Source organism: Homalodisca vitripennis, chromosome 2 (genome assembly GCF_021130785.1).
Source record: "Homalodisca vitripennis isolate AUS2020 chromosome 2, UT_GWSS_2.1, whole genome shotgun sequence".
Lineage (NCBI taxonomy): Eukaryota > Metazoa > Arthropoda > Insecta > Hemiptera > Cicadellidae > Homalodisca > Homalodisca vitripennis.
The window spans coordinates 68854820-68867881 of NC_060208.1; the positions used below are offsets into that span (position 1 = coordinate 68854820).

General features: G+C 32.4%; 1 protein-coding gene across 3 annotated transcripts; it reads right to left on the reverse strand.

The window, feature by feature from the left end:
• Nucleotides 1-349: 349 nt before the first annotated feature.
• Nucleotides 350-12946, reverse strand: LOC124354111 (UMP-CMP kinase 2, mitochondrial-like). Of its 3 annotated transcripts, none has more exons than XM_046804331.1 (7): nucleotides 12609-12942; nucleotides 11696-11799; nucleotides 10229-10367; nucleotides 7588-7789; nucleotides 6080-6283; nucleotides 3452-3600; nucleotides 350-555 (listed from the first exon to the last, which is right to left on the reverse strand). In XM_046804331.1, the coding sequence occupies exons 1-6, from the start codon at nucleotides 12778-12780 to the stop codon at nucleotides 3462-3464; spliced, it is 960 nt and encodes a 319-aa protein (XP_046660287.1). In that variant the 5' UTR covers nucleotides 12781-12942; the 3' UTR covers nucleotides 350-555; nucleotides 3452-3461. The 3 variants fall into 3 exon arrangements, with proteins under 3 accessions (XP_046660287.1, XP_046660285.1, XP_046660286.1); XM_046804330.1 differs by lacking the exon at nucleotides 350-555 and adding an exon at nucleotides 2301-2506 and having other exon boundaries at nucleotides 12609-12941; XM_046804329.1 differs by lacking the exon at nucleotides 3452-3600 and having other exon boundaries at nucleotides 12609-12946.
• Nucleotides 12947-13062: the final 116 nt, after the last annotated feature.

Sequence of the window (13062 nt, forward strand, 5' to 3'; positions counted from 1 at the left end):
CTGTTACAGTTTCAGTTCGTCTTGAACATTTGGAGTCAACATTCAAACGTTCAATTATTGTTTAGCGGGGTTTCCCCGGGTCTCTAAAACAACTCCTAAAGACTGCAATAGTCCCAAATAAAATTCTTTAACACCAGCCTCCTTTACTAGATTTCGCCAATTAAGGATCCAAAAAACAACACAAAACAAACACACACATACAAAGAATAAAGAACATAGGTGCCAGGATGGGTGCGAATGTTACTTTTCCGTGTTTAATTATATGCAACTGATTATATAAAATATTAAAAAAACATGATTTGAGCAAAATAATTATATAAAAACATTGTTTACACATTAGAAAATCAAATAAAAATACAAAACACTTTATTCACAAGATACATTAGTTACTAAGTTGGTTTTCGAAAAGACAGTTCTTTGGTTGTTATGAAAGGAAATTTTTTGGGATACTTTTCTTCAGTTATTTTCAGAACTCTTCCTGTTTGTTGGTAGCTTCTTTGCTCAAACACTTCACTTAAAACTGGTTCCCTCATCCTGGTAAAGTGTATGCCCATTCTGAAACATAGGAAAAGAGTCAATTGTCATTTTTACTCGTTTTTTTGTTTTGTTTTAATTTTATAAGTATTGTAGCATTTGTGGAGAGAATGCAGCTGCCCTTGGATATATACTATTTAATGAATAAACCTATTATTACTGATTTCTTTCAGAGTCCTTATATGATACAGGAGAACGCCTTGTAATGGTTAGGAGTATTCAAATATGTAACATATTTCACTATGACAAAAGTGTGCCAATTTTGACTACATTCAACCGGTTTATTTTTTAAATTTTACTCAACAATCAAGTGTGGGATTATGTAGGTTGAGTGAGCTTCACTTAATACCTGTTCAATGTTATTCAGATAAACGTTAATATTAAAATATGATATGGTTTGTTGCTAGTTTTTAAATATTCTATTTATAATTTAAAAACGTAATGTATTTTGACTTGTTTTTGTGTGTAGATGATAAGCGTATGAACCAATATTTTAATTTTAAAGTAAACGGTAAAGTAAAGGGTAATTTACCACGTAATTGCTAGTAAAAATTGTAGGATAAATATGATAACTTTCCTACTAATATAATAATAAATAGTAGAGATTTAAACGAAATTAACGTGGGTTTGGTTTTAGAACAATATAACAATAATGCATTTGTTATAATATTAACTTATTCCTGTTACCACAAAAGACTGGATGAGACTTTTGGAACTCATTAAAAGAACTCTTCCTGTATACATAGTCAGTGATAATTATGTCAAATAATTTTTATCTTAATTTCAGTTATGAATCTTTTATTCTGAAAGGAATTAACAATTCGGGTCGATGTAAGTTGAAACAAGTTTCTCAGAAATAATATTTATTGTACATTATATCATAAGTTCTGCCTATTAATGTAACATCGTTAACAGGCATGGTGTACCCTGTGTCTAAATTTATTTCTGAGTTCATTGATTCAGAGCAGGGCAAACTCATGTATGCATCACTGAGGGCACGTAAGAGTACTCGGTTCTAGTAAGGAGTCTTTATGGGTTGTTTAAGACGACACGTAAGGACAAAGTTCAGACATAGATGATAAATGAATCTAGTGCATGTGCTCTTAATATACATTAGTAAAGTGTTAATAAGATAACGTATTAGAAAAGACACAAAACAATTGAATATATAAGTATAATATACAAGAAATCATAAAATAAGTAACTAAGCTAGACATAAGTTCACAACATTTTCAAAACCTTAATCAATTCAGAATAGTGAAAGACAAACTGGGAGGCATTTTGAGTATTCTAATAGCACGATCTGCGCTTCTTTCACTCGATTCCTTTCAGCGTATTATGTCACTCTGGCGGGCCTTTTTAATTCTATTGCCAAGCCCTTATTAATTAACAGCTAAATGTTAAAAGAAGATCAATCACCTTCGTTCTTGCTATGTTTATTAGTAAACTGTGTGATTCATAATAATAATTTGTTCTGTTCTAATTATCGAAAAGTTTTAATGAAACAGCAAGGATTTGCAATACTGTATGGGTACGCAATTTCTAGAGTTTTACTAGCCGTGTATGGGCACACCATCATAAATTATAACTCGCATCCTGAATTCCCGTATAAAAACAAAACTCGTCGTTTTGGTTCATTTAACAACTTCTTCCTATTCCACATATAGTAAAGGGTACACGCGTGAACAACTTAACTCTATAAATTATTGTATAACTGTCAAAAAATAACAAAAAAAGTGGTGGTTTCACTCAATGAAACAAATACAATGATTTCTACAAAAAGGCGATTTAATCAAAAAGTACAAATCAGAATATTTTTCTGTTGGTTACATCCTTAGTAATGATTGATGGAAAGAGGTTTGGATACGTGTTGTCTATCAGGGTTACAACTTTCCCAATCTGTCTGTTAGAAGTTGTCTCAAAGATTTCAGCCATAACCGGTTCCCTCATTCTAGTCATATGAACAGACATTCTGAAACAAATATGTAAACAGAAATGTCACTAAACAGAACTAAATTGGGGTGAATTGGTATAATGTTATTAGTAAATAACTTTGATACATTCTAAAAGCAGATTTAAAGAGCAAAAAAGTGATAATTCATTCCCAATTGTTATATAGAATAAAATAGTACTGAAATCTAAAAAATAAAATTTTGGTAAATGTATGCAGCCAAAAATGGTTTCTTTATTGGTAAAATAGTTAGAATTTAAAAATGCCGTCTCCAAATGTTGTCAAAATTGTCAAATTTATTGATAAATGATAATAAGTTGTTAAATATATCAGTTTTAAGTATTAAATTTTCTACTAACCAATTGTCTAACCATGGAATTGATTAAAAAAAATATTTATTTGACATAGACTACTTCAAAAATACATTAATGCAACTAATGCTAACTAGTTTCTGTATTCAAGAATCTTTTCACAAAACAATTATCTAAAAGATTTAGTTCCAATATTATAAATGTTTGAATTTAATTAAGGATAAACCACGAAATCATATGACACTTATAAAATGTCGCTTGTAAACCCTATCTTACAACTATTTCCTAAAGATTTTTTATTTTTCTAATTTCTAAATTTTAAGCGTTTAAATGTTTTAACATGGTAATTTAAAAATAATTTTCTTTTTTCCAAAGGATGAAACGGATTACATTTGATTCTCCCAATTTGTAATGTGTTAAATAGAGGCAGATAACGTATAAAGCACAAATTTTTCTTTAACAATTAACAAATTTGAGATTCTGTGATATTGTGATTGAATGGAAACACGATTAAGGTCCAAAGCTAAACTTTTAATAACTTTAGTGTTATTAACACAACGTATATTGTGTGAGTCTTATTTTGGCACTGCTCTATTGCACTAACTAATAATAATGTACAGATTTTAATTTAAAAATTAAAATATCCATATCATACTTGATGTGAATTAGTGTTTTCCACCGAGGGATCCATAGAAATCTGGAAATTTTCTACTGGTGAGCATCGTAATCTTTGAAACATCTTCAAAAATGTGTGACTCTGAGACCCTAACTGTGTCTGGAAACCTCAAGTACTGATTGCCCATCCTAAAACAGAAAATACTTCACTAAATATGTTGTTCAGTGTTTACTCTGATACAAGATAACTGCAAAACCTAATAATGATTGTATTAATTCATTTTAAATATAAAATAAAATCTCATAAATTGATTATTGTGGGTCTAGTATAATTAATAATTTATGGAATATTCTTCATTTTTTGAAGTAGGATATATCGAAAGTACATAATATAAAATAAGATAATGTTCTGGAATGTATTGTAATGATCAAAATCAAGGCTTTTTCTCACACAATTATGTCATTTGTAGTCTCAAGAGAATCTTTTTTAACGATACCGTAAGGATGATTATTAATGCATGTTTTATAATATCCAAACTATTTTGAAAAGAGGAATAATGAGCGGCATAGAGTAGACGACTAGTCCTAGTACACTGTACCGCACTACTCATGCATGGTCCCTCCCCCGGGAAGAATACTGTCCCGATTTGACCTTTCAGTTAACTCCAGGTACTATCGAACCAATATTTTGGAATAACCACATCTTAATAGAAATTGGCGCGGGAGATCCATTTACTTCTTAACTCTTTTTCCTAACTTTAATGATCGGCCTCTAAACAAGAGACGAAAAACTTTATTTACACAGATAGAAATTAAACTTCTGTGTTGATATGATCTGCTCCATCAAATTCATAATTGTCTGAAACCTCTATTTCCATTTAGCAAACAAGCGAAAGTTATAAACTTATTTTGAATACTTTCTGCCTCCCAGTTTCAAATCTACTCCTAATCTGCCTACACAGTTAAAATCACTTTCTAACAACAGAGAAGGACTAATAAAGTTTTCGATATGGCTAAGCCCATGTGTAGTAGAAGAACATATTAACAGGTGCTTGATTATTATTCCTCTAATTACAATCTAGTAGTAGATAAAAAGAGGTTTATGAAAGAGGGCATGAAACCTTCACTGGCTAAAATAAAAAAAAAAACTACAAAACAATTCCAAGTTCGATTTTCATAAAACAGCCTAAACGGTTAAATAATCTAATGGTAAAAAAAAGAAATCTGCCAGGCCTGTAACGAGCCCCTATCAATGACTGGCCCATTTCACTTTCATACGTAGGGGACCACAGTTGATTGTTTAAAAATCCCCTCTGAAACAAAAATGCACGAAAATCTCTGTAAGATTTGGGTGGTAATGGACGGACCTAAAAACCTGTCATATGAAGCTAAGTACTGCTATTGTAAGCAGTATTTAGCTGGCTCTCTTTTAAGCAATAAAATGTAATGATTGTTTTGCGTCACTGTTCTGCATCACTTTTTATATAGTAATTAAAATTTGAAAACATAACTACTCGTATGTTCCAAAATTGACCTGCTTTTAGCATATCTAATATAAAGAAAATGTTTTACTAAAATCACATATAAAATGTATAGTTTTATTCAGAAAAAAATTAAGTGGACAGAAATGGCAATTTACAATATCTAAAGAACTATAAAGAAATAACTCTAAATGAAAATCAGAGTTTTTTGATCATTTTGTTGTAACTTTGATAATTCTTCTTCAATTCAATCGGACGCCTTTCTATTGCATTTTATGTGACCATTATAAAAGAATGATTTGTAAATGATTTTTCGACATGACTTAGAATATCTGTATATCAGTTTACTGAGTTATTTTCTAGTGATATTTTAAACTTGAAATAACGTTTCATAACCTACCTCCGGGGGATGCTTCGAAAATATAGCAATGGAAATCAACGGTACACATTACACATTCTATGTTTGGCTGTTAGGAGAATCAAACACGTCAAACAACTTTTCTTTAAGGTAAGGAGGTGAGAATGTTGTAAGTTCTCTTCTTTTTTGAACACGATATATTAAAATTACATGAAATTTGGACTTTGAATAAAAAAATCAAGAAATAATCAACTGGATTAGCCAAGGAAACAAAAGTTTCTTCTCCTTTATGTATTCAATAACACTTTCTTTATTATTTGTCCTATTGGAGTATATAGAACATTGTTTTTCTGGAGGGGGGGGGGGGGTTAAAACAATGTATGGGTTAGGAATTTAGGGCTCGGGATTTTTCAGTTTTAAGAACTCATCAATTTGTTCTTACTTAAAAAAAACTACTGTTTACAATTTTAATGTTTGCCTTTCAAAGTTTCTGGGTGGGGGCTTGAGCTTCCTGAACCGTCTTTTATCTATCCCCATTATTGCCTCCCTTCAACAATACTAATCAGAATAATACTACTTTATTTTCCTCAATCTTATAGGTAAACATACAAACGTGTCCGTATTTCCTGAGTAACCCTGCTAATCTAGTTCTTGAATATCTACTAAAAAGTCCGGGTTCTAAGCCAATCTAAGATATTACTAACCAAAAATGAATGGATTTAAATAAGTTTATATTATGAATATTTTTATAGGACGTTATACCATATGGTATGAAAATAGTTGTAAATTTCATGACACAAGCTGTGACTAAGATTATTGTCAATCTTACCTGTCCCGAAACTTCCTAGTCATGGCTTTCACGTTGCTGGGAGCTTTAGGGCCGGGTTTGTTGTGGGAGTACTGCAGATAAAACGAGAGGTCTGGTTTCAGGAGGTCCTCTGGCCACTTGTACAAGATAGAGTCCGGTGGAAGCTGCATATTCTCACTGATCTCCGCCACCGCCAGACCAAACGCCGCCTGACTGTGCCAGTACCTTCACATGTACATGACACAACATATTACATGGTTGTAAAAAAAGTCAAAATGATGAAAATACCGAACATTCGGATGGGGTGAAAGCAGAGATTCGATCTCTAAAGTGTTCGAAACGTGTCAACTTGCAAAGAATTCCACTTGATTGGTGATGGAGGAGTCTATGTGTTGCATCATGATGTCTGTAACGCTTGATATGCAATGGGCCTGTGTGTACTTGGATATTAAGGTATACACTTAATATTTTAACAGAAAACTTGTTATGTTGCCAAGTATATCTTGGGAAAGTATTGAAATCATCCATTGCTCATTTTTTGTACATGCTTGATTGAGTCTTAAGTGTAAGCATCTGAAGAAGAGGATAGATTCCACTTCTCGACACGTAGCGCTAAACTTTTGAAACATACTGTATAAGGATGGAAAATGTCCGAAATCCTTCTGTTACATTTTTGTGATGAAAATTGGTTACATGGGATATTCCAAAAAGTTCGATTGAAACTGAGAGACCTGTAATACCGCAAGGTTTCATGAAAAGTGTTTCTCGGTCGCCCTCATATATTATAAGATTTTCCCTTTGGTATAAAAGTCCTGGAAAACTATTGTTGGTTATAATTAGTTTTAAATAATATCCATGCCAACATTGATTCCTAGATTCATAACGCGTCAACATTATTTGTTTAGACAATTGTTTATTCAGGAATCCTACCTTGCTTGACTTCAAAAGTATCTAAGAAATATTTTTACATTCGTGCTATAAGCGTCATTATCAATTTTAATCATAATATACAACCAAAAATATTTGGGACATTTGTTTCCACTGTTTTGTCTTTAGTGATCAATCTCTTGGTTACCAAGTAGCGCCAGTTGACCTGTGTCTCATAGAATTTTCATGCCAGGTGTAATTCTATATATTCGTGAGACGTGCAGGAAAATGCGCTGAAAATGCTTGCTTAGCTCCCCAATTTTTGTTTAAAAGATTGCTGAGGAACAATACATTTTTCATATAGAATATCCTTCTCAGTTTAGGTTTAAAAATAAATTTACTCATACTAGATGGCCAATAACGAGGAGATTAACTAGTTGATTTATGCGTGCTGTTTGTTTTGAATCTATAATTTTTAAGACTTTCACAGTGGAATGAACACGGTTTTAAACCTCATTTTAGTAATGGGGATCACTACTAGACATTTGTAAGTAAAATTAATCCAACATTTGTAAACACTGACTTCTGGACAGCAACTTTGATTCAGTATATAGTTTATTCAAAGCCAGTGGTTACATTGTTTTACACGGCTGAAGTCTCACCTGTTAGCCACTACCGCTCTGATACGTAGCCTCTTCATAGCTTGGTTGGCGAGTGCGTACATGCAGAGAGAGTAGTACAGACTGCGCAGCGTACCGTTCAGTGCCTCAAACGTGGGCCGGAGGTGGAACAGACAATCTGGCGGAGTTGTCAGGAAGTCTGCCTGTAGGATCTCTGTCACTCTCCTGCTCACCGTCAGCTTTCCTGGAAGTGTAAGATTCTTTATTATAAAACAGCAGTTTCCTTAGTACTTCTTAAGCTTTGCAGTACTGAGACATCAATTACGAACATTGTAATAATTTATCGATTTATTATTGAAAAGTAATTAGCCTATATTTTGAAATATATAAAAGCATATGATGTGTTATAATAATAGCTGACACAGTATGTTTCCTGTATTACCTATATGATATTTAATTGCATCATGTAAGGTTATTCAATCTATGTTCAGCGTAGTTAATTTTCATAATATTAGTAACTAAGGCTCTTTAAAATACCTTTCAGAAGGCAAGAAAAATAGAATTAAACTATTTGGGTGATTCCACGAGAAAGTTAAAACAGTATTAGAGCTATCTTGTAATCATGACCACACCAAAATGACTGAAGATAAGAATATGAATCTGTCCCAGTATTCTTATTATGGAAGGTCAATTAGGTCTAACACAATTTCCCAAACTTTTACGTTATAATTATATAAAACATACAAATCTTTAACAGCAGCTCATAAGCAACATATTTCAAAATATGGAAGCACAAGATGGTTTAGTTTCACAGACCATTTCATATATCAAATTAACAAGTTAAACTGTTACTCAGACACTGTGGCATATACTGTATATTGCCATATCATGCTATAGCTTCCATGCATTTTTCTTGTAAGAAATTCCGGAACCTGAATTTCCGGACAGTATCATAATCTCCGTAAATAAACTAAAGAATTTCTGGCTTGTTTAATACTGGAAAAATTTTGATGAACAAATGAATGAAAATGGCTTCATTTATACAGCGCTTCTCATTATACTGTTTTTCAGAATAACTGCCGTCAAACAAGATTGTAATTTAACATTGCAATGCTACCACAATATCAGTTTTATAACAAAAATACACAATAAAAAAACTAACGAAGATTTAAAAATGCGCAATAAATATATGACGGCAGTGATGTGAATACAAAATATTAACGGTAACAAAAATTAAAATCTTCGATAGTCAGAGTCGGTAGCATTAAAACCCAACACAAAAAAATCTATGACTTAAATTTACGGTCCTTGTGTGATTAAATATTATTGAGAAGGTAGTTGTACATCTTTTGGCTAAAATAATAAAGACCTCGCCAACCTATTTACAGCCTCACTATGGAAAAGTTGAACTGGCAGTCTTGGCTAGTACTAGACTGAGTGACCCCAGACTAAAAACCGTCCTCATCTGTCTATTATTGTTGCAGATAAGGGTTTCAGTCAGATATGCTCTCCCTGCGACAGCACACCATTTATTATAAGGCAATACGTCTGCACTGCGTCTAGAAGCAATCCTGCTGTATTGTGACACATGGTCTTCTCTTCGAAGGTTATAGACAAATCGCAAAGCATAATTTTGGACCCTTCGCATTGTTGCCATGTAATCAATAGAGATGCTGTTGCAACAACAATAACAATAGCAGGCAACAACAAGGCAGGGTAACAATAATGGAACAAAGAGAGAATCAGGTATTGAAAGAGTTTTAGTTTTTCAGTTTGTGGTTAATATTTTCGAAATATATACGCTTCTAAGCGTTCCCAGAACTTGTTTAGTTGTAAAATGCCGCATGATTAGAAAGTGATTCGAAGTTCACTTCGGTTTTACTTAGGCCTATACATTCACGTTCGTAATTAAGTCCTCCAACAATTGACATGTATATCTCCGTATAATAGGCAAGATGCAGCTGACAATCATCAGCATGCCTATGGGTGATGTGACGCTGCACACAATATGATGAGTGTATAGTCTACAGAGTGTACAAAAGTGGTCCAAGGCAGATTGCCTGAGGACGTCCCTTTCTTTGTAAGAGGAGACTAGGCATCTGTACCCACTTTTGTCACTTGCAGTCACTCGCTGAAATAATGTTTCAGCCAATTAATGATACTATCCATGAATCCGAAGAAACTTAGCTGTGCAAATAGCAAGCTGTTTTTATTGGTCTATTTAAAGGCTTTGGAGAAATCAAGCATGAGCCGCACTCATCTCGTCCCTAGCATCACACAAGTATCCTAACATATTTATTAGGGCCATGCAGAGATACTGTGGTTTATTCTGAAGCCAGACAGCAATTCTGGCAGTAATTTCTCATTATAAACATACTTTACGACCTAATGAATCTAATCGTTAGATAGACATAGATAGAATCAATGAGTACATCACCTTGCTGTTTAACAATTTGAAAATATTGTAAGAAAAATGGAGATATGGCTAAAGAAAAAGCGCAGATAACATACTTACCATCAATATACTTACTATAGTTCCATAAAACGTTATTTATCCCTCAAACTATTTTAATGCATAATTATTTCCTTAATATATACTGTATAGATTCCGGAATACATACAGTACTTAATTTACGGTACCTATTATAACGAACAGTTTCACTGAGAATGAGCTGTAAATTACCTGATGTTTGTACTCCTTCAATGACAATAAAAGGCCACAGACCAGTTTTGTTGTATTTAGGTGGAACATCGATGTGACCGTCAGAGCAGTCGTTCTGGTAGGAGGAGATCAACTGTCGTACTTCTTTCTTGTCCCTGTACTACAAAAGGGGTGTTAAGATAGGTTTTATACATATTACCAAAAAACACAAAAAGAAATATGTTATAGGTATTATTGTTTTTACTAAGTATTATGTTTCCGTGAAAAAAAAAAAAAAAAAAAAAAAAAAAAAAAAAAAAAAAATAGCAGTGTGAAAATGCTTACAGGAATGTAGATAAAGGTTCTAAAGTTTCTAGATGGAATGAAGCCGAAAACTTGCTAAACAAATTTAGAACTTGGCGAAATGTAGACGAGAATTATAAAACGTAAAGATAAAATACGACCTATAATTCTGAAACGTCTACCTGCAATCTAGCTGAGAATGCTAAAACGTATAAGTGGATCCAGCCGAGAATTCTAACGTCTAGGTGGAATATAGTTGAGAATTATTTACGAAATGTCTAGGTGAAATGCAGCAGAATTTAACAACGTCTCAGTGAAATGTAAAAGAAAATGCTATTATGTCTAGATGGAATTTAGCCATGATTTACACATTACCAATATTGGCACAGAATCTGAATTATCACTTAATAAAATAGAATTTATATTTGGGATATGGTTTATACTATTAAAAATCAACTTTACATTTATGTAAAACAGTGGGCCTCACATTGAATAAAAATGAGGCAATCTCTGTTGTCGCCAAGACTGTTTCAAATGTATTTTACCCAACTTAATTTTGTAACTATTATTTAATAACTTTTATTTCAGACTTCTTCACACTAATAAATGATTTAATAAGTGCCATTCCTGACCTACAATACAAAACGCGAGTTATTATTGTAGTCTAACTATGGATTAATAATCACCTGATTATTAAATATAACAGCTCAAATTACTTGTTTGCTGTTTCTAATTTTATCTGCTTTAACTTTTACTTCTTGTTTCCGTTATATCTGAGATGGAAAACCTATAAAAAGCTAAATATGTTGATATCCATAAGGTGTACTGACTTGCCTATGGTAATTTAAATTAACATTTTTATCCACTATTTTACTTTAAGAGTAGGTTTTTTAGATTATTTTTTTTTATATTAATAGCTAAAACGGTTTAACATGTGGTTGATTTATTATTAAAACCGCTCATTTCATACATAAAGCTCAAAATATTGTAAATTTTAAACAATAATAATCATGTGACACAAAAGAGAAAAGAATTTATTCTATTCAAGTTCTCAAATTATGGATATTTTTATCGTGTCACGGTGGTAGGTATAATCCTGTTTTAGAACATTTGCCAACGTTTGTTCCAATAAAATAAGCCTTGTTTGTTATGGTTTAACACATACGTCAACTACTACACCTATAAGTAAATCCACATGTAACCTACCTCATCTTGATCCAGTGTCTCGAGGATGGACTGGAGAGAATGGTATATTCCGTGCCCCTGTACTCGCTTTAAAAATTTCTCTCTTTCAGGAGTTTTTGGTGCTTCTGTAAAATTTCAAAGTATCAAACAGCATATTATGTTGAAAAATTGATGTTATCACAATGTGAAAGGCTTTAAATTTTACAAATACATATATTAGATTTTTGCTAAAAGAAAGTTCGGGCAGTAGAGAAGAGACGTAGTAGCCCAAAGGAAACTCCGACGAAAAATAATTTTAGGGAATGGATTTCTAGATATCCAGTACCATGGAATACGAAATTTCTACAGTTTATATACAAAACTGTAGATTAGATTGATATAATTTTGAATGATATACAAATAAGGCAAGATATAAATGATAATACATATTTTATTAGTAGGATATTCTCATAAGTAGATTAATATCCTTTTCATAACTTAATAGGTTTTTCATTCAACACATCCAATGCCGAAAGTCTGGATTGAATGAAAGTAGGAAACGAAAATGATAATAACACGTTATAACCTCAGTGACTTGATAGTACTGTAAGTCTTACTAAGAGATACTTTGTAACTTGTATCCAAAGTGGTAAGTTAAACCATAACAGCAATCAATAACTAAAATAAACAGCCAATATCTTTATTAAAGCCATAAATAGATTGGTTTTTTTAACATATACGCAGTAAAACGTTGTTAAATCGTTTTTCAACGGGTTGAAATAAAAAGAGCTCCAGAAAAAGATGATTAACGTGAGCAAATACGTACTTAATTCTGAAGAGTGTTTTTATAAAACTAAAGAGCACCAAACGTCCATCACACAAATAACGAGTGGTAAGAATTTGGATTACACGCTACGGCTATAACTATTTTACAAAGTATTTATATAGTTGTCACCTGTAATGTCTTCTTCGTGGTACAAAATCGGTTCTTCTTCTTCTGAAGATTGTTGAGGTGGATCGTTATCGCCTTCATCTCCTTCTTCGTATTCTTCTGAAGTAGTTATTGCATTACAAACTATAGTTGTCAATAGAAGTGTGAGTATCAGAGTTGTTAATTTTTGTGGCATGTTTCCATTCACTATTAATAATAACTTTCAATACTCAGTTAATTTTTTGTGAAAGCTAGTACTGATGTCTCATTGTACACATACATGAACCCGAGAGCTTCTTTAGGTGCTATCTGATTAATGGTTTTGATAACAAGAACAATTACACAATCGCTGTGTTATAGTAGGGCATTGAATGGGCACGGCACCTTAAGAGGCATGTTAGAGTCTATTCTTACAATATTAATTTATTTCCTTTACTTCATACACTGAAACGATTGCATCATTTAGGAGATACCTACG